This window comes from Erigeron canadensis, chromosome 7 (genome assembly GCF_010389155.1).
Source record: "Erigeron canadensis isolate Cc75 chromosome 7, C_canadensis_v1, whole genome shotgun sequence".
Lineage (NCBI taxonomy): Eukaryota > Viridiplantae > Streptophyta > Magnoliopsida > Asterales > Asteraceae > Erigeron > Erigeron canadensis.
In genome coordinates this window covers 23,705,507-23,731,352 of record NC_057767.1, presented here as the reverse complement: position 1 = coordinate 23,731,352, position 25,846 = coordinate 23,705,507, and the positions used below count along the sequence as shown (strand labels likewise).

The 25,846-nt window shown below is 33.6% G+C and overlaps 2 protein-coding genes across 3 annotated transcripts; one reads left to right on the top strand and one right to left on the bottom strand.

Annotated features, from left to right (window-relative positions):
- Nucleotides 1-8,817: 8,817 nt before the first annotated feature.
- On the top strand, nt 8,818-14,556 carry LOC122607379 (phosphoribosylaminoimidazole-succinocarboxamide synthase, chloroplastic). The gene is made up of 12 exons (XM_043780341.1): nt 8,818-9,316; nt 9,902-10,003; nt 10,093-10,222; nt 11,717-11,809; nt 11,891-11,979; nt 12,494-12,574; nt 13,199-13,288; nt 13,408-13,497; nt 13,840-13,890; nt 13,987-14,033; nt 14,138-14,195; nt 14,270-14,556. The coding sequence occupies exons 1-12, from the start codon at nt 8,996-8,998 to the stop codon at nt 14,324-14,326; spliced, it is 1,209 nt and encodes a 402-aa protein (XP_043636276.1). The 5' UTR covers nt 8,818-8,995; the 3' UTR covers nt 14,327-14,556.
- Nucleotides 14,557-16,370: 1,814 nt separating this feature from the next.
- Nucleotides 16,371-22,118, bottom strand: LOC122607980 (F-box/kelch-repeat protein At3g06240-like). Of its 2 annotated transcripts, none has more exons than XR_006325136.1 (2): nt 18,080-19,406; nt 16,371-17,736 (listed from the first exon to the last, which is right to left on the bottom strand). XR_006325136.1 is itself a non-coding variant. In XM_043781062.1 (2 exons), the coding sequence occupies exons 1-2, from the start codon at nt 21,995-21,997 to the stop codon at nt 18,142-18,144; spliced, it is 1,146 nt and encodes a 381-aa protein (XP_043636997.1). In that variant the 5' UTR covers nt 21,998-22,118; the 3' UTR covers nt 17,800-18,141. The 2 variants fall into 2 exon arrangements, 1 of the variants encoding a protein (XP_043636997.1); XM_043781062.1 differs by lacking the exon at nt 16,371-17,736 and adding an exon at nt 20,999-22,118 and having other exon boundaries at nt 17,800-18,288.
- Nucleotides 22,119-25,846: the final 3,728 nt, after the last annotated feature.

The window sequence follows — 25,846 nt, the reverse complement described above, 5'->3', positions numbered from 1 at the left end:
AACAAGATCTGCATATTCCGACCTCCAAGATGGTGTTGGCATATTTCGATCAGATCTATTACAGTGATAGCAAGACGTTTAGGTCTTTTCAAGTACTAAGTCGGATTCAAGTATCTCCATTGGATCGATGACGTCGATCTGCTTCTTGCTGATTTTATATTTATTTATGGATTATACAATATTGTGTGTGTGTGTGTGTCGATATATATTATATATATATTATTTGTGTGTGTGTGTGTGTGTCGATATATAAATATGATGATGATGATGATGATACAACAAAAGTGAGATTTTAAGTTAAAATAAAGTAGGATAAGATTGCTTTGTCAATGTGGTGATTGTTATGTCTTTTGATTTTGGAGATATTCTGTGTTTTTTACTACTTGTTTAACCATCTTAGGTTTGTTCAAATGATTATCAGGTAGTGGTGTTTGTAAGTTGTGGTTTTTGATATAAATATATTTTAACTTAAAACTAAAAGAAGTAAAATGAAGTATAATGAATCTGGGGTGAACTTGGGGAAGAAGAAGGGAGTGGCAACAGGAAGGGAGAAGGGGGGGGGGGGGTAAATATGGGGCAAAAGAGTCTTTTACACATTCATGTGATTGGCATGTGACCAAACTTAACAGTCCGTCAAGCTCCGTTAGGGTTAGGTATGATAAGTGTGGGTTTTTGCAAACGATGGGTATGTCTCGCGTAATTTTTAAATTGTAGGTGTGACGAGTGTAATTTTGAACAAACCTCAAGTATGATTTTTGTAGTACTTAAAAATATGTTATTTACTTACTTTTATTGCAATTTCATTTAAATAAATGAGTAACTAATAATGAAATGTGTTGATTTACTTTTTTTTCTTGGTGGACCAAAAGTAAAAAATTAATTAATTTTGTACTGAAACTTCAAATACGTGCTACAATATTGGTAGAAACAACATGTAAAGTCATATAAATTGGCCATGTGCTACAAAAGTAGCAAGTACTCATTCTTCACCCCACCGCCCACCTATTGTATATCACCCACAGAATTTTCATATTTTACTCTTGAATCTGATTTTTACTCAAATAGCTTTTTCTCTCTTACGGCTTTCTCAAATAAAAGGCTTTCTTTTTCATTGAGAGTTACATATAGATATAGATGTTTATATTGTGTCTATTGATTGTACCCAACCATTAACCCGTTAATTCTTATTAATTAATGATTACTTTCTACCGTACCCGTCATAGAACTAATTACTTCATGAAAAGCAATTAAAATAACCTATACCCAAACCCTAGTCGTCTCCAAGAAATGAATATAAATTATCCGCAATCAACAATTAAATAATAAAGAAATAATAGATCAAGATCACGACACAACGTTAAATCAAATCATTTGAATTAATGAAATTGTGCAATCCTTACATAATGTCTCACTCCATCAAGATGGATGAAAAGGCGATTAGCCGCTCATATTAAATATGAAAGAACAAATCAAAACGAAAGAATTCATTGTTACCGAATACAAGGAAATGAAATCGAATAACGAAATGATTCCGTATGAGCCTTAGATCCTCCAAAATGATGAAAGATGATAAAAAAAAAACCTAGAAAATGCTCTTAAAATCGTCTGGAAAGTGAAAGATAGGTTTTTCGAAATGTTTGCAAGCTATTTATATGAGTACAAAAGCGTGCAGAAACGGCGCCCAGGTGCGTCGCACTTCTCAAAGTGCGTCGCACATTTTGGTTGACTTTCTTGACTTTGACTTCTGTTGACTGGCCTTGTCGTCTATTGCAAATATGCGTCGCACATTTTCTGAGGTGCGAAGCACTTATTTCCTCGACACAAATAACGGCGACGCACTATTGAAAGTGCGCCGCACCTTTAGGTTGACCAGCATTGACTATTTGACTTTCTTCATTTTTTCACTTGCGAGCCACGTGAAACATCCGTAAACACCTATTTTGCTCCAGGAACTTCATTTTTTGCAAAATATCGCTTAGGTACATGTTTTCCACCTGAAACACTAACAAATACCATAAACGCACCAAATGTATACGAAAACAACTCGTAAAACTTACTAAACGACACTTTAAGCTATGAGAAATGGGCATAAAATACGACATATCACTTAAGCAACATTTGTTGTAAAAACCAAGTTGGGGTTTATTATATAGGTATAATATAACGAGCATGGTACCCGCGCAATGCGGCGACGGTGGTGGAAAAAACGGTCTAGTGGTGTCGGTGATGGTACTATTGGTGGTAGTGTCAATTGGTGTAGGTGGAAATTTTTAAAAGATAAAGGCTTAAAGTGTTAAGTATTAAAATAAGGATTTATGGTGTAAATTAATTTATTAAGGGCAAAGTTGGTAATTTATAAAACTTTTTTCATAGTGGGTTTTTATTAAGGGGCAATTTAGTAATTTCGTATGTGACATATGAGTAACTATTTCTATTTTGAGGGGGGTGCATAATCTTTATAAAAGAGTATAGATATAGATATAATGTCATAACTTGGTTGTGACTTGTTTTTTTTTTAAGATTTTATTTAGAGTATTCTTGGAGAATTTGTAACTCTTAAGGATTAAAGGTGAAAAGATTAAACAATGATGGGCTGCTTTGATAAAAGATCATTTTGGAATGCTCTGCATTGTCATTCAAATGTGAACCTAATTGGGGTTCATATACAATTATCTATTTGATCTATCATTTTTTTGATATACGGGAATAATTTAGGTGTTTCTAAAACCTATATGTTCTTAAAGATTGTTTTGAATTTTTTTTTCATATTCGTCTATGAGATGTACACATTGCATCCTTCATTTAAATGTGTTATGCGGAGGGAAACACCTAACTCATATGCTATGTCTCTGGAAATATATAAGTTATTATCAAATATATATACATTGTTTTTCGTTTATTTTCCTTGAAGAGATATTGTTTATTTTTTGTGTTTTCTAATCATCTTGATTAGTTATTCTATAATCATAATTGTAAAACTTGTAGTAAATCGGACCGATTGATTGCTAGAAATTAATAATCGAGAAATTGTAGACTTACAAACAACTATTTTTTAACGAGACAAAGTACCCGCACATTGCGGCGGTGAGATGATGGGGGTGATAGGTCATAGAGTGTGATACCTCATAAGAGGTGATAGGTCATAGGGTGTGATTAGGGATGAGCACGGGTCGAAACCCGGCCCGACCCGCGAAAACCCGGCCCGGCCCGCGACCCGCGAGAGCATGAAAACGTGAACCGTGACCCGGCCCGTGAAGACACGGGTCGGTTCGGTTCGGGTTCGGGCGGGTCACGACTTTCCTTCACACTTTTTCGGTTTTTGCCTTCACCCGACCCGGCCCGACCCGTCCAACCCGTGACCCGTGAAAACACCAAAAGCTTGACCCGTGACCCGGCCCGTTAGGGCTTCGGGCCGGTCGGTTCAGGCCGGTTCCGGGTCGGGCGCGGGGCAACGGTTTTTTTCCTCATCCCTAGGTGTGATAGCCAGTGCCTTAGCCGTACGGGCTCCGCTGTCGGATTTAAAAATTCGTCAAAAGTATATCCCTAGGTGTGATAGCCAGTACCTCTCTAATGAAAGAGCATGAAATTTTAAGAACATGCATATAATTTTTTATAATTTATCTATGTATGGTTTTTGAGATAAAAGATTTTGAATGAATTGGAGGAACAAAATGATTTTTGGAGGAGAGAGAAAAAAATGAGTGGTTGAGATTTAAGGAAAGAAATGAAAATGAGTGGTTGAAAAGTTGAAAGTTCAAAAAATTTGAAGGAAACAAATACTTTATAATATAGTATAGATAATGTTTGCAAATATATGTGTCATCAATATAGCAATAGAATAATTTTGTTCTAAATAATCATCGTTAACATAAAACTTCAGTTTATTGGTGTCATATGAGCAACATGCTGAATCACTACATTGAATTACTTTAATCATTAATCCAAGCTAAAATTTCAATTTCTTTATGCTACATCATTATTTATATTAACATTAAAAACTAGATTTTATGAAATCACAAAACATTTTTATTAAGTCAAAATATACTTTTGATGTTTAATTAAAATTTTTACAAATAGTAACATTAACTTCATATAAAGAGTAATTTTGAAAAACTTTGAACAACAAAATTTATATAACTAGTGTCATACTCGGACTTTTGTTTGCTAGTAATTTCTTTTCTTTTTATATATTTTATTGGTTTTAGCCTTACTTGTTTTTTAACATAAAACATTTTATGTTTTATATTGTTTATTTCGTCTGTTTGTTTTTAGTTATATTTTGTTGCTTTTTTTTTCCTTCTATAAATAAATGTATTTTTTATTGTCAATAATGTAATTGAAATCTCATGTAGTTTCTTCATATTGGCTACTATTTTGTTTCTATATACAAAATCTAATGATATATCCATCAAATGAAACGAAATTGAGGGGGTGTTTGGTTAAGGGTTATAAGAGGTAAAGAATAGTAAAGATAATGATTACTTATACTTGGTATACTATAATATAATCTTCAATTACCTAAAAGTGGTTAATACTCCACTACTCAACAATTTGGGGGTAATGAATTTGATTACCCACTTTTAAAATTCAGCCCACGTTTTCACTTCCTAAAAATTTGTAACTACTTTCGATTTCCCATATTTACGGTTAACATATAAAAAACAAAACCAAACTTTAATAAAATTACATATTTATCAAATCAAATATATATCAAATCAAATATATATACTGTAGATATAAATGTATATTTATTTACAAAATCAACAAGCATTAGTTTTTTTCTCATAATAATTATATATGTGTATATATATACATATTTGTAAATAATAATTATTATTTTCGTTAATATACAAATAACTTCACTAACAAAAACATAAAATTCATAAACTTTGAATCAAGCAGCATCAAAGATAATGAATTATTCATTGCATTATATTGTATTCTCTTACCCTTTCCCATTTTCATTCCTTACTTGTAACCAAGCGCCCCCTGAAAGTTAAAAATAGAAACCAAAATCATTAACAAAACAAAGGGAGCCAATCATAAAACACACCTTTATAAAAAGCAATATTAAGTGCCAAAACATCAACTTAAAAGAAAGACCACAAAAATATGAGACAAAGATGGTTTAAACAAAGCAAAGGGAGCCCATCATAAACCAAAAGATGAGACAAAGATGGTTTAAACAATACGAGGCTTGACATTTAGCAAATTATGAACACTCACTGTAGGGTCAATACTAATCCCGACAATGAAGGAAAACTCGCACATGTCAAGCTTCTTATAGCCTTGTCAGCAACATCCCTGACCTTTAGGTAGTAGGATGGCAACGGTCAAAAAAAAAACTCATAACCCAAGGATAATCCGTCATGAATGGGTAATTTCAATAAACATTATCCGTGAATACATAAAGGGTATAGATATGTACTGTTTGTGGGTCGCAGAAGGATAATCCGTCATGGATAAATACGTACCGCAAACCCGTGATACCCATGTAACAAATCCGTGGATATATTTATAAGATATGTCAAATGCATACTATCATTTAATATTATTATACAATTTATATTATATATGTGATATGACAGGTATTAGTAAATTTTAGATTTATTTAAAATTAATTTTTTTTTACTTTAAACTAAACGTTTGTTAACAACTATAAAGTTTTATTCGTATTCTAACAAATATGAGGCGACATATTATCTAGTGAATCCATTCTAGTACACTATTTACCTATTATCTAGGAACATTATAGATTTACTATTTACTATAAATCGACTTGGACATTAGAGGCTACTCAATCTTTAATGGAACTCCTCTACTACTTACACTATTTTAGTCTATTCCCCTTTTAATACGATAACACTTGGATCTACCTGTGAACTTGCATAACCGCAAATTATGGATATGGATATAATATTTTACTCATTGGTGGATACCTGCGAATTAACGGATCAAGAAAAAACCATGGACATGGTAATAAAAACAGATATCTACACCATTACCTGCGGGTGCCATCTCTACCTTCAAAAACTCAAAAGAATCCTCGTGTACCATTGCGAATTGCTTCCCTAAATTCCTAGACTATGTCACCACACCATCCATGAAGGTTAAAACTTCAGGACCAGTTGCAAGTGTCTTACAGATGAAAGGAATCACTTCAGTCTATCCAAATCCTGATGCACCAGGTAAGAAACATTTATCTCCAAAGCATTATGAGTAGAATCAGTAGTTACGTCCTTTTCTGCTAGACGTTTCTTCAATTCAACATTAGTATCATTCAACCTATGAATAATTGTCTGTGATTCCTTTAAAAACTTTTCAGTAACTATGCACAATTGCATTACTCTCTTTATTCTATTTCTCCATATAATCTCCTGCTCCGACGAAATACGACCAACAATGCCATGAGAAAGTATCGTCGACCTACCCATCATATCTAATTTACATTACTTTGATGAACGGGGTTGAGCCTGACAACTACCGAGACATACATCTTAAGACACCGATTCTTTTTAGGAAGACAGACGGAGTAAAAGAGCTTGCCTCTTTGTTTGCATTTTTCCTAAACAAATAAATAATTTCAATGAAACAACAATTGCAATAACAATTTAATCAAGTTAATCATATAAATGCCATAAATATTAGATGCACATAAATAAAAAGAAAAAAAAAAGTGGTCAACATTATATCCTAATTAAAATGTTTTTGGATTAATAGTAAAATATTTGGTTTTCTTATTTTTGCTATTAAAGTCTTAGAATTTTTAAATTAACCACCAAATTTTATATTTTTTAATTATTAGAAACTCTGTTTTTTTATTTTGCAACCACTTAACGCATGCTTATTCTACTTTAGCCACCAAATATTATATTTTTTAGTAAATTTTGGGGTTAATAATAAACTATTTGGTTTTCTAGCTTTTGCCACTAAAGTCTTTGATTTTTTTATCTAGCCACAAAATATTAAACCTAATACTTAATAATTTTTTGTTTTTTGTTTGTTTTTGTTTTTTGTTGTTTTTTTTCATTTTAGCTATCAAACTCTTACTTTTTCTATTTTAACCACAACATTTTTTTATTTTTATATTTGTACCAAAATTTTGTTTTTTAGTTAAGTTTTTGGTTTTTCTATATTAGCCATCAAACTTTTTAGCTTATTATTTTTTAAACTAAAGTTTTAGTTTTGTAAGATTTATAATGTTACAACTTTGACCCTTCCCACTTTAACTTTTTAGCTTATTATTTTTAATTTTTAATTTTTGACTTCACCGCCAAAATTATGTGTTTAACATTTATGGTGTTCAAGTTTTAGGTCTATTCACTTTCATCACCTAAGTTTTTAGCTTCTTATTTTTGTCCCATGTCAGATTTTTCAATTTGTATGTTGCTATTAAAGTTGTATGTTTTAAGATTTATTAGACAGATACCCGCGTGATGCGACGGTACTTTTGAAAAGGTGATGGTTAAATGTATCTTGGAGAGCTCGTAAGGAATGGTGATTTGTGGTGGTGGTGGTGGTTTAGTTAAACAGACAGAGCAAGGGAGAGATGAAACCAATCTTTTTGTAGGTTAATGATGGTTGCCGTCGAGATGAAACGAACTTTTATATTAGGCTTTCGGCGAGAGCAAGAGAGGAGAGGATTAAGGATTAAAGATAGGCATTGAGAAATAAATGGAAGTGCAGTACAGAAAAATCATTTAAAAGAGTGGAAGAGATAGTTGTTTGTAGGAGAGTATAATATATATTTCAAAGGTAGATTAGTTGAAAAAAAATATGTAGTTAGCTTTAATATGGAGTATAGATATAGATGACACATTGTTTAGTTATGTGTTTTATTTTGATATCGTGGTAGCATTTACGTGTTAAAGCAACGGACCAGAATTGAAGTCTATGTCTTAATGTTGTCGTAGATTAATGCTCGGGTTTAATGTTAGTTAACTTTATTATAAAAAGTAACTTTTAATAAATTTTCAACAGTACTTCCTAGTTAGCTCAAGTGGTTGAGCACCTGCCTTACAAGCAGGAAATTTTGGGTTCAAGACTTGGGAAGTACATAGGAAGTCTTTTGATGAAGACTTGGCTTGGGTATACCCAGGTTCAAGTCCGAGGAGGCAGGGTTTACCCCTATTGATCGTTGTGCCTTTGGGGGGATTAGTAGGGGGTTTTCCCCCCATCGGGTATTTGAAATAGACATTTTTACTTCGAGGGAGCTCTCTAAAGCGGATCCGGTTAAGACAACGTATGTTAGACCTCCCGCTTTCGAATCGCGACATGAAGTTCTCAATCGAAATTCACCTTTAAAAAAAAATTTTTTTTTTCAACAACAAATAACTTTATATAATATTAGAGAAAAGTGAGTATGATACTGTTATACATCTAACTTGGGTGAAAAACCCTTCACATAACAATATCTTAATATTTTGAATAAATGCTTGAGCATCATGATTTTTATGATTTAAAAAAAGGTATGTGAGGAGTTTTTCACCCAACTTAAATGCCTAACAACATTATATTCACTTTTTTCTTAACATTATTCCCACAGTAAACTTAATAATAGTTTAAGGATATGATTTAAAATTTATTAAATCATATATAAAAAGGGGAAAAGCTAGGTAAAACATGTAGTATCTATCTTAGGTAAAGCAGAGAATGATTATGTAAAATTCAAGGAGAGTTTATGTAAAATTTAAAGGTTATGTATGTTTATTAAATTTAAAAATTTAATATGTAACTTATTTTAATATGGCATTACCTAAAGTCTGCATTACCCATATTTTCCCATATAAAAACTATCAAAATGAATCTTCTTCCCTAACCCTTCCACCTCTACGCCATCTTCAGTTTTTCTACTTTTTCACCTATCTGCAAAATCTTTTTTTTCTTCTCCTCTTATTTCATTCATCCCCCGATCCCCAGCCAAATGAATACATAAATAACAAAAACAATCCAATACTCACCAAATGTATGTTATTGTCAAGTAACTTGACAAACAATGGCTGCGAGTATTCCAGGCTTAAACCCTGCCAAAACCCTAAAACCCATCAATCCACCATCTTCAATCAAAAAAAGTTTACATTTTTCATCATTATCACCAAGACCCACTTTCAAATTTGATCAAAGATTGCCCAAGATTTCAATTGTAATGGCAACAAAACAAGAAAATAAGGGGTTGGATTTGAATTTGGATGTTTTGACTGAAAGTGAAAGGAGAAATGAAGTTATAAATGCTGCTAAAAACTCGATATCGAATTGTCTTTCGGAGACGAATCTTCATCTTACTATTCCTTCTCTCAAGTCCAAAACCAGAGGAAAGGTATACAAAAAAGCCCCTTCTTTTTTGTGTTATATATATATATATATATATATATATATATTTAGGCTAGGTTAAGAGTGAATTCATAGATATATCATAGAGTGTTGAAATCGGCTAATACCGATGTTTAAGAAGGAATTGCCCGGGTTTTGGAAGGTTAACTGATTATGGGTTTTGGAAATTTGAAGTATATAAGATAACGGGGTTTGGAAAGTAGTCTGAAAAAGGTGAAAAGTATGTGCATTTCTATTTAGAGAAAATGTAATTTTGAAAGCCCTGTTTGAGAAACGGTTAAATGGTTAATTTCTTATGCAAAGTTTGATGTAAATGCAATCCCATGTAGTCATGTATCCCCAATAGTTTTCTTTTGGTTATACAAGTACGGTGTTTGTGAAATCCAATTAAATGACATGATATTGTTTGGTAAAGCGTACGGAAAAAAGTGATTATCTGCATTTTTGATACGGAGAAAAATGTGATTTCGAAGAAGTAGGTTGACAATACAAAATGTCTCTTTAACTGTTTTCATTTAATTATCTGAAATTGGTTAATTTGATAACGATGATGATGATATGGAATGTATAGGTTAGGGATATTTATGATGGAGGAGATTATCTAGTGTTGGTTACTACAGATCGACAAAGTGCTTTCGATAGAGTTCTTGCTTCAATTCCATTCAAAGGACAGGTAATTGTGATAACCAGTCATTGGATTACATCTATTGTTGAAATTATGCTGTTACTAGAATGTGGGGTGAAATTGTTGATGTTTTGCAGGTTCTTAATGATACGAGTGTTTGGTGGTTCAACCAGACACAACATATTGCCCCCAATGCAATTATAGCAGTTCCGGATAAAAATGTTACCATTGCTAAGAAGTGTTCTGTTTTTCCTGTAGAGTTTGTTGGTAAGTGCTGCTGTGTTTTCACTTTTAAAATTGAGATTTTAAACTTGTCGCAATTGATAGTGTCTTTTAGAGGCCATTGTTTGAACACATACATCTTAAAGTTGTCTTAATAGGTAAGAATACCGTTCCAGAAATGTAGCAGGTAAATAGGTCAGGGTCATATAAAGCGATATTCAAATTGTTTCAATATTCTAAATCTATTCAATCAAACAAGTTGGATTATATAATTGTAACATATTATGAGTTGGTTGGCGGGAACCTGACTCGACTTGTTTTGAACTAATTAAAAAGGTTTATGTTTTACCTGAATTCATCTCAACCTGCTACCCTATTAGTCTCTTTTGCCACCTTCTGTTCATGTGCATGTGTAACTGTCCCATGTGTTTTTGCCACATCTAGTTTGTTTCGACCCATTATCCAACATGTTCTTCTGAACATTTTATCCAGGAAAGTGCAAAATCTTTATTATATGAATGAGAAACATCGACTAGGATGTGAAATCTAATCTGCTACATGTATTAATGTCAGAACTCGATAGGCTAACGTTTATTCAGGAAAGTTGTACTCAGACTTGTCAGACTGTCAAAGTTCTATTCGTTCCTCTATTACAGATCTATTTTGGGTTACGTTTTATACTTTTATCCTTAATGAGTCGCATAAGAAAATAAAAAAGGCTAAGTTTAAATAGGAAGCATGCCAAATGGGTCAAAAGTCACAAAAGTTAACCACCAGGGTGGTAGCCTTGTGTGAAAATAACTTAAGATCCCAATTTCGAATACCAGGAGCAAGAAAATATGCCCCCTTGCAAGCCACAGAGGTTCACCTATAACAACTCTGGGCTACCCGCTAAGCAGGTGGTGGAAGCGGGTTGAATACCTTGGTTATCAAAAAAAAAGGGTCACCAAAAGTTTGTAATACACTGATACAAGCTCTTAAAATTTATCAATATAAGGATTTATAGATAATCCTTGTACTAGTAGTGTTTTTGGCAGCATGTTTAGCACACAGTATCTGTAATCATATTGGACCAAAAAAAAAGTGTTTAGTACTTAATTGTCAACTGTCAACCCAACCCAGCCCAGCCTGATCCACAAAAAGTTGCCAATAATGACCCAGAAATCAATTCACCTGAATTGCCATTTTAATTTATCCAGAAAGCATGAATGGTTTGTTGTTACTGAACCTGGGTTCTTGTACTTATCTGTGCTTTTGGGGTATTTTAAACTTCACATACTGCACCTTCTGCCTTTTAGTAATTGCAAATGTGATTGTTAAATGTGATGTCTCTCTTTGAATCATAAGAAAAAGGTGATATGTTTCTCAAAATTGTGAATTGTTCAGTGTACCTGTTTTCTGTAATGGTCTGTTTTTTGGTCCCTGCATTGCCATACTAGCAGATTCTAATACTTGGATATATAAGTTATCTAAAAATTCATGCCTGTTAAACTGTAAATTCACGGATGATTTATATTGTTAAATCTTAAATATTTATAGTTAGAGGATATGTGACTGGAAGTACTGATACATCATTATGGACTGTATACAAGAATGGTGTGCGAAATTACTGTGGCAATGCTCTTCCTGAAGGTTTGTAGTCAAAGCATAATTGTTTGATATTTTTCTTATATCTGTTTATTATGTATAAAAGTTTTTAATAATATGCAACAGGAATGGTGAAAAATGAGAAGCTACATGCAAATATAATCACTCCAACAACTAAAGCTGCAGATCATGATGTTCCTATTACTCCAAACGAGGTTTATCTTATGTGACCCTTTTAAAAATCTAATTGGGTGCTTTAAGTTGGAAGAATGAGGACAAATAGGGTCTAAAACTTGAATTTTTCTTATCGTCCATCCCTTGCATTTTGATATTAACTCTGTCTTCCCTTCCTGAGTTGGTGTCAAAATAATGTTACACACAGTTCATGAAAATTTTAGTTGTTGATTAAATTTCTAAGATACCCTTTCCTAATAAAAATAGGATGATCTTGTTAATGAAAACATCGACTTCAAATTTGCAGGGAGAATGGTGGAATAATAAGTAATGATAGTGTACTTGTTATGAAATAGGTCAATTATTGTATTCGCCCCGACAGATTAGATTAAAAGTCTTCTGAAGTGCAGCTGTAATCAGTTTATATAAATATTTTATCGTTGTGATAGTGTGGTTTTTGTGATCATATTTAACTCACTTAATTTAATTATGGACACAAAAAGTGTTTGGGTGAACTTATTACAATTGCTGAACCATATAGCATCTGTCTTGCAGATAGTCCAACAAGGGTTGATGAGTCAAGCTGATTATGATGAAGCGAGTAGGAAAGCATTAAGTCTGTTCGAGTATGGCCAGGTAATATGTCTCGATATATCGTCCCGGATTAGACTTTGTGGTTATATAAAGTTGGTTAATGTTCTTTTCCAGTAGATTGCTCATGAGTCATGTCATATTATATCATCTGGGGGGATGCTATAACTTGTTTGACTTGAATTTGAAAATTTCTTGGATGATACTTATCAATGCTTGAATTGACACATATTCGAAGGGAAGGTTTCTACTATTCGTTGAAAAGCTAAAATATCCTTCAATACATATAAGAAAAATTATCAACTGTAGTTAATTCCATCAGTTTATTTGTATCACTGATGATAGCAAACAAATCATTATTACTTGGAAATCTTCTCAATAAGAAAATACTTAAATTTCCATGTGATAGAGTCGTGGAGGGGGCATGTATTTCGTACGTCATTATTCATGTAAGATGATTAACACTACATATAAATATAGTTACTTCTTAATGAACATTTTTGAACAGAGATACTTTGGATTTCAATTTTGCCAAAAACAAGCTGCATTATTTTGAAAATCATCAAAGGGGAAGTGTTGCATCTTTGTTCGTTATGGTTTAGTATCTATAACTTGATTGTAACTGTTTTTGTCTCTCATAATCCGAATGGCTCTTCTTTGAATTTGCAGCACGTGGCATTACAACATGGCTTGATATTAGTCGATACTAAATATGAATTTGGAAAGGGCGCTGATGGTTCTGTGCTGCTGATTGATGAGGTCTCTCTCTCTCTCTCTCTCTCTCATACACACACACACACACCATGTCTTGTAAGTACAAGAATTCACATAAGCTATGAACTATTCATAGATAACAGAAATCATGCTCATATATGCAGGTCCATACGCCAGATTCAAGCAGATACTGGTTAGCGCATTCCTACGAGTCTCGGTTTCAGAATGGTCTTGAACCTGAAAATGTTGATAAGGTCTGAGTCTATCCGTAAATACTCTATTATTGACTTGAAAGTTGATTATCTATTTGCTTCGTAGTTTGTCCCATGAAAGTTATAATTTTTTTACCTGACGCATGTTTTAAGTCTTCAAGTAGACCTTCTACATAAGGGAAGTAAAATATATGGATTAACAAAGTTGAATTAAATGGTTACGTTTAGTTTGTTTCTCATGTGAGTTTTTCTAAAAATCGGTTCATGTTTTATTTCTCAAGCTTGAAATGACACTGTTTAGGCTTATATATTCTAGATTAAATCAAACCTAAATGCCTGTTCAGTACAAAATTGGTTGACATTTGATATGTGAAATCTTGCTAGGAGTTTTTGAGGTTATGGTTCAAAAATCACTGCAATCCCTATGAGGACAAGGTAAATGCCATCATATTTTACAGAATTTCTATTCATATTTTTCTACCTAAAAAATGATTTATTTAACAAAATCTTTGTGTGTTTTTTGCGGTTTAGGTTCTCCCTGATGCCCCAGAAGAGCTTGTTACTGAACTCGCTTGGAGGTATGCCTTCACTACTGTTATAATAATTTTTTATTTTTAACTTTTTGCATATTTGCTTGAATTTTGGTAATGCTTGGCACTAAATATGTCTTTTTGAATGGCAGATACATTTTCTTGTACGAGACAATAACAAAATCAAAATTTGAGATACCCGAGAAAATGGTAAAAATCCTGAATTTACTTTATAGCTAACTTGGTGAACATTAGCACCCTAAATCGTTCTTTTGTGTGTGCAGGAACCTATACATGATCGAATAACCCGTAATGTCTCAAAGGCATTATTATCACTATAGAACTAGCTTCAAACTAGGCGATAAGTGTGGTTAATAATAATCAATGTCTAGTGTAGGTTTATTACAAGAGTATGTTTTGATGATATGTTCGATTGGCTGTACCATCTTTGTATTGGTTCATTTAAGTTTTCTTACTTACGACTTAAATATGGTTCTTACCTTGGAACTAAGGTATGATGGTTAAGATACTGTTTCAGATTTTAAGGTCTTGCAATTTTGATCAACAAAAATGATGGAGCTTCTATCTGGTGTGTGTCGTTTTTGAGCATGCATAGGATATCCTTAGACATAGGATTTTTCATGTGATCCAGATTTATTTGGCTCGTGGCGTTTGAATTGCATCATTGTCATTATGTCCAAATGAATATTGGTTTTTTTATATTTACATATTTTTTGAATTGCATTTTGCAAGTTTTGAGAAAATGATCCGTGTAGCTGCAGTAACTTGTTGCATCACTTTCATCATCATGACTAAATAAAATTTAACAAATAAATAAATCACTGTACCATGTAGCCGTGCTACGGCACGTATCATTAGCCCATTCAAAATTGAGATAAATTGAAAGGGAACTGAATGCTAACAATATGAATAACGACTAACTTTAATCCAAACAACCAGATTCTATGGATAATGACATGTCTATCTCTAATGACTAGTATATAAATTTCCACGTCCCCAAAACCCTACTCCACATCCCAAACAACAGTGATATTTCAGTTGTCGAACAAAATTCTTCTCTCAAATTTAGTTTTGATACATTATTTAATGTATACATTTACATATATTGATATTTGTTGATCCTTGTGTCGTAAGGTTTTGGTTTGAATTGTGCTTCTGTTATTAATTTTAGTGGCATTGCAGTGTTCATTCAAATTTTAACCATTTTTTAGCCATTTTAGCCATCGTATGACATTTTTTCTTAGCCATTCAAATTTTAACCAACTAAAAAGTAGTTTTAGTTCTCACTTCTCAGCATTCATAAGTCATAACATGTAATTGCATGTTCTTTTTTTGTATCGACTAAATTCCAACTGTATGAAATTCTCCTGTGAAATGTACTAGGATTAAGATCAAAATTAGTGTCGTTTTTGTATCCCGCTCTTTATAGTTTTGGTCTTGGGTGTTAATCTTAAAACAGCGATAAAGAGAACACGTTTATAGAAACCTGATGACCCAAACCGCCTCATATGCAAAACCCATGTAGATATGCATAACGTTGACAAACTGCATGTCCCTTTAACCCTTTAATAAAGATTCTTAATTTGCTCTGCAGTAGTGAATGTTACTGTTAAGCCAACATATAGACTCAGTCAACACCGGTAGATTTCCCTATTTCCACATAGTAAGTATATCATAACATATCCATATTAAACTTCGACAGATACAAGCTGACCTCCCCTGGATACACATCAACAGGAGATAGAAGTATAGAACATAACCAGAATTGACTTCTAGTGACTGTCAAGCTTTGGCCCATTTGACCCGTTTCTCATTTATGTATTTCTTGTTTTACCAGTTTCAACAGCTAAGGATAGAACATACAGTAACAGGAATCAATGCTTTCATCTAGTAAACGGGTTGAGAATGCCATCATTAGTTTCAATGTTCTTACCAACCATTTAGTCTGGAGTAGACTGTTTTTGCTCAGGCAGCTTCAGCTGGATCCAATGGTTTGGTAATATTTCTTTTCATCAAAGTCACAATAACACGATCGCACAATGATTGTTCAAGTACTTTCTCATCACGCCCGGCAGAAAGCGTGTTCAATGAGATTTTTAACATATGCATCATTATATAAATAATGAATTGCAGTTGCTTAGGTTTAAACATGAGGAACTCTGCTGCTGTACCCAGACTCATAGCTGGTTTCTGCCTAAGAATATTTACTTAATAAGATTATTAGAAAGTATCTCTCTGGCCAAGAGCAAGTTGAAGGCAACAAAATTGATGGCTCATTCACACCTCAAGCATATACTAATATGGTGAATGATTTGAAGACAAACCTTAATAAAGAATTCAAGAAAGACCATTTAAAAATCAAACTTGAAACACAGAACCAATTTTCACTTTAGAAGAGTTTCCCTTGAATATAATCACCTTATTACAGTTGAATCAGTGCCGACTTGATTTGCCAGGTAATCATACATTGAAATGGGTTCAATGGTCATGGGGTTCAAGGACTCCGAACTAACAAAAACATCGATATGGCATCAATAAACGCAACAACTAGCTTATAGAAGCCAAAAGCAGATGCTTAAGGTGTGTTTTGAACTAACTAATATGAGAACACAGTAAGCTAAAGAACATAGCAAGCTTAAGCCAAACTCGGCTCTTCTAAGCTCAAGACTGTGACACGGTGTGCTGAAGTCTGGATCTCTCCCACTCTTTCCAAAGGCAAACAAAACACAGAGGACAGAGCCGTATACAAAGAATAATTCAAGTTCATGTACACCATCAACTAAGCAGTGGTGGAATATCATATAGAACTTCGAGAACCAAAAATTTCTGATCAAAAAATGACTGATTTCACTGAATTCCAAAATGGAACATTTCCAAATCTACTAGAGTTTAAACCCGATAGGATCTCCTTCCTCATTGGTAACCACTATAAACTTCTGAACAGAAGAGACTTATTCATAACAGGCATGTTCGATCCCACCATGTGCTCTTTAGATAAGAAAATAACAAACATCTAAACTTTCCAGCTTCTGCAAGCAATGCTTGTGACAGTTTCAAGTCCACCGGACACTCAGACTCAATAGAACATTTGCTTTGTGCATGTTCCAGCTTAAAAGAGTCACTCCATCTAAACTTAACACGCCCATTTGATGAGATTGCACATCATAAAAGACATGAAAGGGATTATACTAGTATACTGTATAATCAAAAAGTCGGAAAACTGCACAATAATAGGGAAAGAGGATACCTGAAATCAGAAACTCGTGGCGGCTTGATTTTCTTGTTGTCTTTTAAGTATGTGTGACAATGCCCCAGTTTGTGAAGCTTGAACGAGGCTGATAATTTCATCATCCATATCTATCTTATCTTTCTCCATCAATTTAACAATTTGACCAAATGGTTTTCCCTTGGCTACATGCATCCTGATTAGCGATCGATATAAACCCAAACTAACAAGATTAAGATCCCTAAGAACCTTCAAAACCCTTTCCCATCTTCCAAATTTCCGCTTATCTCTAAGTACTCAAAAATAGATCCAATAATTGTAGGTGACGGCCTCCACTCACAACACTTCAAGAAGTTAAATGCGTTCTTCATTGCAAAAACTGCATTTTCCTATTTTGATTCTTTGATATCCCACCATGAGCATCTCCCACGTCTTACAATTTGGACACCCGCCTTTTTCTAAGTCTGATAATGTAATACCTTAGGCTTTTACATCAGATTATCTCTAACACAAGCACAAAGAAGGATATTAGACACTCTAAAAAACTCACAAAAAAACTCTGCAACCAATTCATCCGTTTCAATTGTATGCCAATTATCTATTTGGTTCGAATAGCTAGGTTCATATAACATATAACATTCTAACATTGTTATTAGTTGTTAAACTAATAAAGCTCTTGTGAAATGAGTTTACAAGTTGAGATCATTAGTCTAATACATTACAACTGTAAGGCCATTTGTCTAGAGTAATACCATAAAAACATGTAACACCATTGAAAAAAACAAATATTGAAAACCGATTACCAACTATTACTACTTACTACTATCTAATTTTTCTAGAGAAATACCGTGAAGAGGACACATGCCAAGGTTAACGAACGAACAAGCTACCATATATAAACCAAGTCGATCATTGTTCAATGCATGAAGCAATCGAGACAAGGCTCTCAACATAACTACCAATAACCCTGAAGTTTACAGGATCCCAAACACACACAGTTTCCTCGAAAGCCCCCTTTTCATCATCATACACCATCATCCGATCGCTGTTGGCCACCATGAATTTCCCATCGTGACAAAAAACTATAGGCTTATTATAACGATCTGGTGAAACCATTGGAATTTTATGGATTCCATGGAGCGAAATCTTAGTCCAAGATTCTTTTATCCTATACTCATTCATCAACCAAATCTCACCATCCAATCTATGGAACAAAGCAAGTTTTCCGCCAAGGAGAACAAGGCGGCAATGATCACTAGACAAATATTCATTACTTCCAACAAACTCGGGCGATGTCACTTCACTAAACTTGTCATCCGCTAAACTAAAAGCCAAGACAACTTTTGATTCTAAGCGATTAACTCTCTTTGTAAAAATCCAATGAAGAAACCCATTAACAAAAACAGCACTTTGATCCTCTGAATATTCACAATGATAATCATCAAGAGTATCAGTTAACCGCCTCCAAGTATTCGTTCTAAGGCTATAAACATGCACAAATATACAACCGTGTTTCATTATACCATATAAGCAATTGAGTGAAACAACCTTAAAATCACCCGTATCGGAATCATAACCTAATCCATGCATATATTCGGATTTATAAATTATAACATCCCAAGACCATTTATAATCATTCATATACGAATAATCAGAGATTTTTGGCAATTTCATTGATTCTTTTGTAGTCGGATTTATAAGAAAGTGTATATAACTATCAGCACTCACCATAACAAGGCCATTACAAGAGCCATATACAAGTAAATACGGGATACAATTATAACGACCTAAATTTCCGTCTAACCCGAAATCTGAAATTCTTAAAATTGGTTCATTATCTGGGTTGGAGTAAAGTCCAGGACATTCGATATTGGAATTGTCGGTGGTATTGAATATAAGGCGATGTTTGTGGATGAGGGTATTCTGATCATGGGTTTTAATGAAATCGGGGTGAGTGAGAAGAGATAGCCAACCTTTTGAAACGCTCCTAAACCTTCCAATGGATTTGGCTGGGACGCCATATAAAATTTGTGTGATGATTTCCTGAGGAAGATCTTTACTAGTAATACCCATTTTGTTCTGTTTGATGATTTCTTCTGGAATAGCAGCCATTTTCTAGGGCTCAATTTGAGAATTTTGGTTAATCCTTTGTCAGGGTAAATCCCAATCGACCGCTTTGTAAAGCGTATAACACTATGTTTTTTTAGTTCAAAAGACTAGTCAGTACCGTGACTTGATTTTCTAGGTTATTACACAAATTGAACGGGTTTAATGGTCATGGCCTCAAGGGGTTCAAAGGACTCCGAAGTAACTAAAACCATGGATATGACATCACAACTAAACCAGAATTTATGTAAAAACGCAACAACTAGCTTATAGAAGCCAAAATCAAAAGCTTAAGGTGTGTTCTGAATATACTAATCTCATAACCCTGTAAGCTAAGGAATATAGCAAGCTTAAGACATCAGCTCTTCATACTTAAGAAGGTATGCCAAAGCCTGGATCTGGCCCAGGCTTCCAAAAGGTACACAAACCACAGATCTGTTCAAAAGAATAACTTAAGTTCGTGTACACCATCAAAAATGCGGTACTGGGATATCATATAGAGCTTCATAATCGAGAACCATAACATTTTCTAATCAAAGAACGACTGATTTCGCCGAATTTTCAGATAAAGGAAACATTTCCAACCATACTGGAGTTTCAACCCGATACGAGCTCCTTCCACATTGGTAACCACTATAAAATTCTGATCAAAAGTAACTTATTCATAACAGGCATGTTTGAACCCACCAGGTGCCCTTTAGATCAGAAAATGACACATTAATATAACATAGTCTTTGTGAATTTTCAAATGCAACTCATCATGGATATGGCCATATGGGCTATGACTATTGGAAGGATCAATAATACTACACTGATGATGATTAAACACATGATCTAGATGTATCACCAGTATACAAATAGATATCAAAAAGTATGCATTAGAAGGACCAGTTTATAGCTTTCTGAATACAATTAGCTCTGATGATAAGCTGTTAAAAAAGACTAATATCCGTAACTTACTTCTTTTAAAATGTCAATAATCGTCACTTACTCACTACTGTACAGAGAAAATACCACCAACCCATTGTAAGATTCAATACTACCAACATGTTCTATTAAACAAGTTAGTTTTAAATTAACTTCATGAAGAATATATGCAAGCAATGAATCAACGATGAAAGTTGAAGACAAATTAATACTTAACTCACAAAAGAAGTCTGCAACAAATTAAAATCGATGTTCATGCCCATTTCAATTGTATCCCAAATTGCCGACTATCTATTTGGTTCAGATAGCTAGATGATTGCATAACATTCAAACATTGTTATTGAAGTCATTACATTAACTAAGAAAAGCTCTTGCGGAATGAGCTTACAAGTTGAGATCAAGGAGCTAGCATTCATAAAGTAAAATAAAGCATCATTATTCATACGTACGGCAAAATATCATAAATGATTCGATTTGTGAACAACAAATATACTGGAAACCCATTACCAACTATTGCTACTTACTTACAATCTAAAGCAATTCCATGAAGAGACATCCCAAACACTAGACAAAGCTAACAAATAAGTCATTCTTCAATGCACGAGGCAATCGAGACAAGGCTTTCAACATAACTACCAAAAACCTGGAAGGTTTTGTAATCCCAAACACAAAGAGTTTCCTCGAAAGCCCCCTTTTCATCATCATACACCATCATCCGATCGCTTTTGGCCACCATGAATTTTCCATCATGACAAAAAACCATAGGCTTATTATAACAAGGTAGTCTAACATTTGGAATTCCACGGATTCCATGGAGCGAAATCTTAGTCCAAGATTCTTTTATCCTATACTCATTCATCAACCAAATCTCACCTTTCGTTTCAAGGAAAAAGGCCAGTTTTCCTCCAAGAACAACAAGTTGACAATAACTTCTAGACAAAACTTTAGTACTTTCAACAAACTCGGGTGTTGGCACTTCACTAAACTTCTCATCTGCTAAACTCAAGGCCAAGATAACTGTTGGCTTTAGTCCATTAACAGTACTCTTTGTAGCAACCCAATGAAGAGACCCATTAACAAAAGCGCATTCTCGCTTTGGATGTATATCTAAATAATCATCAAGAGAATCAGTTAACCGCCTCCAGGTATTAGTTTTAAGGCTATAAACATCCACAGATATACCACCATTCCTCAGTGGAAAGGTATCTTGTAGGCAAGTGAGGGAAACAACCTTAAAATCACCACCTGTCACAGAATCATCATAACCTAATCCATACAAATGATCAACGTCAAAAAGAGTATAAGCGTCGAGGTAAGAGAAATCAAAAATTTCTGGCAATATCATTGATTCTTTTGTAGTAGGATTTAAAAGCACAAGTGTATCAATAAGATGTAATTTATTAGCACCTACCAAAACAAGGCCATTGCAAGAGCCACCTATTTTTACAGTCGGGACAAAACTGTTGACAAAAGAAAATTCTATTAAGGGCATATCTGAATTTCTTAAATTTGGTTCATGGTGATAAAGAAATGAGTTTGAATAAAGTGCAGCAACTTCGATACCCAAGAATATAAGGTGAAGTTTGTTGAGGGTTTTTTGATGGGTTTTAATGAAATCGGGGTGAGTAAGAAGAGATAGCCAACCCTTTGAGACACACCTAAATCTGCCAATAGATTTGGCTGGGACACTATATAAAATCTGTGTGATGATATCCTCAGGAAGAGCAGCCATTTTCTAAGGCACAATTTGAAAGAATTTGGGGATTTTGGCTAGAACTTTGTCAGAGATTTTTCTTTTTAGGGTTTTCTTTCCAGTGCTAGACCCAGGACAGGGCAATTCCTACCGATTTATATTACCATAAGAATAAGAATTGTTATTAGAGTAAGTAGTATTATACCAGACTTCCGTTATGTAATGGAAAATTGTTGATAAAAAAAAAATAAACAATTATTATATTATTTTACTAGAGTGGTGCCCGCGCGTTGCAGCGGCGACGGTCTATAAAGCGTTAGATGCCGTAACGGTTTATAGCATTCAGGTTACTTTCATGAGATGCGTCAAGGCAACATCTAATCGTATCTATCATTCTAAAAATAAATCGCAGATTAGGTGCAAGAATTAATGAAATATTTGAGTGCAAAAACTAACCATGGAAAATAACCAATTATATGAAACATACAATTGTAGGGGAGGAGGTCAGAACAATTAAAAAAATAAATAATCAAAGATTAAAATTTAATACGAATATAAAAAGGACATAATTGGTTAGTAATTTCGTGAGTTATAAAAAAGTAATTATTGTTTAATCGTTTCGTGATATAATATATGACAATTAAGATGTTTTTTTTTATTCATAACAATACTTTCAGCAATAATTTTAGAGTTGGATGAAGTTTTTTTTTTTTTTTTATCACAATGGGGTTTCTAGGTAATTGTGGATTTTTTTAAAAAGGGTAATATTGAAATTTCAGGGATAAAATATGTGAAGGTAATATAAATTAGAAGGGTAAATTAGACAATTCAAAGGTAGAGAGTTGAATAGGGGAAAGTGTAGTTTGCTTATATATGGAATATAGATAGATTGAATTTTTTCTTTTAATGTTTTATACGAGTATATTTTTATACATTTTTAGTTGATGTAAATAAATGTGATTTTAAATATCAAAAATCTAAATGACATCTAATATATTGACATTAAATATGCAATGCAGTTTGTTTGTAGTGGCTAGAACTGAATTTCTATATACAAATATTTACTGATACGTAGATAAAATGAAATGAAACATAAAAACACAAACCAAAATCTTACAAAGGAAATTGAGATCATCATAAACCAGAATCTTCATAAAAATGCAAAATAAATTGCCAATATATCAACTTAAATACATAGAAAGACCACCAAAATATGAGACAAAGATTAGTTAAACAACACGAGGCTTAACATTGAGCAAATCATCAACACTCGCTTCAGGGTCAGATAGTAAGGACAACCGATACATTAAGTTTCTGAACATACTAATCTTAGAATCCTGTAAGCTAAAAAACATAGCAAGTTTAGGCCAAAACCCAAATCTTCTAAAAGCTGGAAGCCTGGATATGTCCCACGCTTGCAAAAGCTACACAAAACATAAAACTGTACAAAAAATAATACAACTTTCTGTACAGTGTACACCATCAAAAATGCAATGGTGGAATATCATATAGAACTTTGTAATCGAGAACCATAACATTATCTCTTCAAAAAATGACACTGATTTCACTGAAATCCAAGATAAATAAAACATTTCCAACTATAGTTGAGTTTCAGCCCTATAGGATCTCCTTCCCCATTGCCCATTCGTAACCACTATAAAGTTCTGAACGAAACTGACTTCTTCATAACAGGCATGTTCGATCCCACCAGGTGCTCTTTAGATAAGAAAATGACACAAACATTATACCTAAGTACTAAGTTCAATCTTCTGGCTTCTGCAAGCAATCCTTGTGACAATTCCAACTTAAAAGAGTCATTCCATTTAAACTTGATTGGCCCATTTGTTGAGATTGCACACCGTAAAGGACATGAAAAAGATTACACTAGTATACTGTCATTATATAAACCTTAAAAACCAAGATCGAACTGAACACATCAAAAAGTCAAAAAACTGAACAATTGTAGGGAGAGATGATACCTGAAATCAAAATCCCCCAGTTTGTGAAGCTTGAATGAGGGTGATAATTTCATCATCCAAATCTATCTTATCTTCCTCCATATATCTAACAATTTGACCAAATGGTTTTCCCTTGGCTGCGTGCATCCTGACTAGCGGCCCATATACACCCAAACTAACAAAATTATAATCCCTAAGAACCTTTACAAGACAATTTCCAGTCTTCTAGATTTCCACTTTTTTCAAAATACTCAGAAATAGATCTAATAATCATATTTATAGGTATTTTGTTTGTTTTCAATTGGGATATGATAATGGATCATACTAAATCATATGATCATCTCTAATCACTTTAACAGGATGCAAAAGCACAATGACAAAACTAAACGACAACTTTATATAATCTCCCTTTCCTACTAAAGGAGCTTAAGTGATGATCTCACCTTAAGCTTAGTTGTCAAGTGCTTAATATAGTTTTAAGAGATAATACACATATTATACACATAGTAGCTGATGTCATATGTGTGTTTTGGTATATATATGGTATTGAGAGAAAAGAGGTTTAAAGACTTCTCCAAGAAGCTTTATTAATATTGTTTTTGGCTCCTTTGAGAAGCCTTATATTATAATTCAAAAAAAAAAGTCTCTGTCTTCATCACATTCAAATAGGGTGTTGATCGGTCGGGTTAATCGGATTTCGGGTTATATGGGTCGGGTTATTCAAGTTTTAGCCATGGAAAATGTGACCCGTAACCCAAACCGAATAAAGATTCGGGTTTTGGGTTTCGGGTTGATTTGGGTTGGGTTTTGGGTTAAACCCAAAATAACCATTTGAAAAGATTTTGAAAAACTACAAAAACTTCCAATTTATACAACAGATCACTTGCCCAAATACTTGTACATTATAATACTTTAGCTACATACGATTTCAACATATGATTTTTGAAATACATCATTAGAAATTTAGAATACAAAAAAGAAGATTATGCATCATCAGAACATTAGAGTACAGAAAAGAAGAGCTTGCAAGCATGCATTATACTAGTAGTTCAAAAGAGTCTTTCTTCTTGGTGCAAGCATGCATTAGAGATTATACTAATGTAGTCCAAAATAGTGTTCCTTCTTGATTTCTTGATGCAAACATGCATTATAGAATATACGTCTAGTCCAATATTCTTGCTTGTTTCTTCACGTAAAATTCTTATATACCTTGTTGCTTCAGTGATCAGTCACTCTACATTTGAAGAACCAACAATTCTTGTTTCCAATTCTACAATAATAAATGACATAATCTTAGATAAAATCTATGAATATTGAAAGATGTAATGGACTAACAGAGAAACAAAATTACTATTATGAATTTCTTGAATATTGTCCCAATCCTCCTCAACTGGTGGGTTCACATTTGACCCAGTGCGAAGCCAATCCTGGGTACAAATGAGGGATTCGACAATCATAGGGGTCAAGGAACTCCTAAATGGATCCAAAACCGTTCCACTCATGCTAAACACTGATTCAGAGGCAACTGTTGAGACTGGAATTGCAAACAAGTCTCTGGCCATCAACGATAAAGTTGGAAACCTTGGGCTATTAACTTTCCACCATGCCAATATGTCAAACATGGATGAATCATCTTCCACACTTTCATCCAAGTACTTTTGCAACTCACTAATGGATTCAATTGTGTTTGTTTTCATCTTCTCTCTTAGTTTGTTTCTTATGGGGGCTTTTGCCTCCATAACATCGAGGTTTGAACGTTTCCCTAATATTGTAGATGAAGTAGAAGACCCGGTAGTGGAACTTGAACATGGAGAATGAAGTCGCACATACTCGTTATACAATGTTCCCATAGCCTCTAATATGTATGTCTTCTTCTCACTCACAACCTCAGCCCCATCCATTCCATAATGATCATCAAGTAAAATGCCCA

Bases quoted from the DNA above. Each gene is read 5' to 3' on its own strand.
- LOC122607379 (XM_043780341.1), top strand. From the start codon at position 8,996: ATGGCTGCGAGTATTCCAGGCTTAAACCCTGCCAAAACCCTAAAACCC. The intron at 10,004-10,092 runs GTAATTGTGATA...GATGTTTTGCAG, and splicing joins CAATTCCATTCAAAGGACAG to GTTCTTAATGATACGAGTGT. The intron at 11,980-12,493 runs GTTTATCTTATG...TCTGTCTTGCAG, and splicing joins TTCCTATTACTCCAAACGAG to ATAGTCCAACAAGGGTTGAT.
- LOC122607980 (XM_043781062.1), bottom strand. From the start codon at position 21,997: ATGGCTGCTCTTCCTGAGGATATCATCACACAGATTTTATATAGTGTC. The intron at 18,289-20,998 runs GTGGCCAAAAGC...GGGAAATTCATG, and splicing joins GTCATGATGGAAAATTCATG to GTGGCCAACAGCGATCGGAT.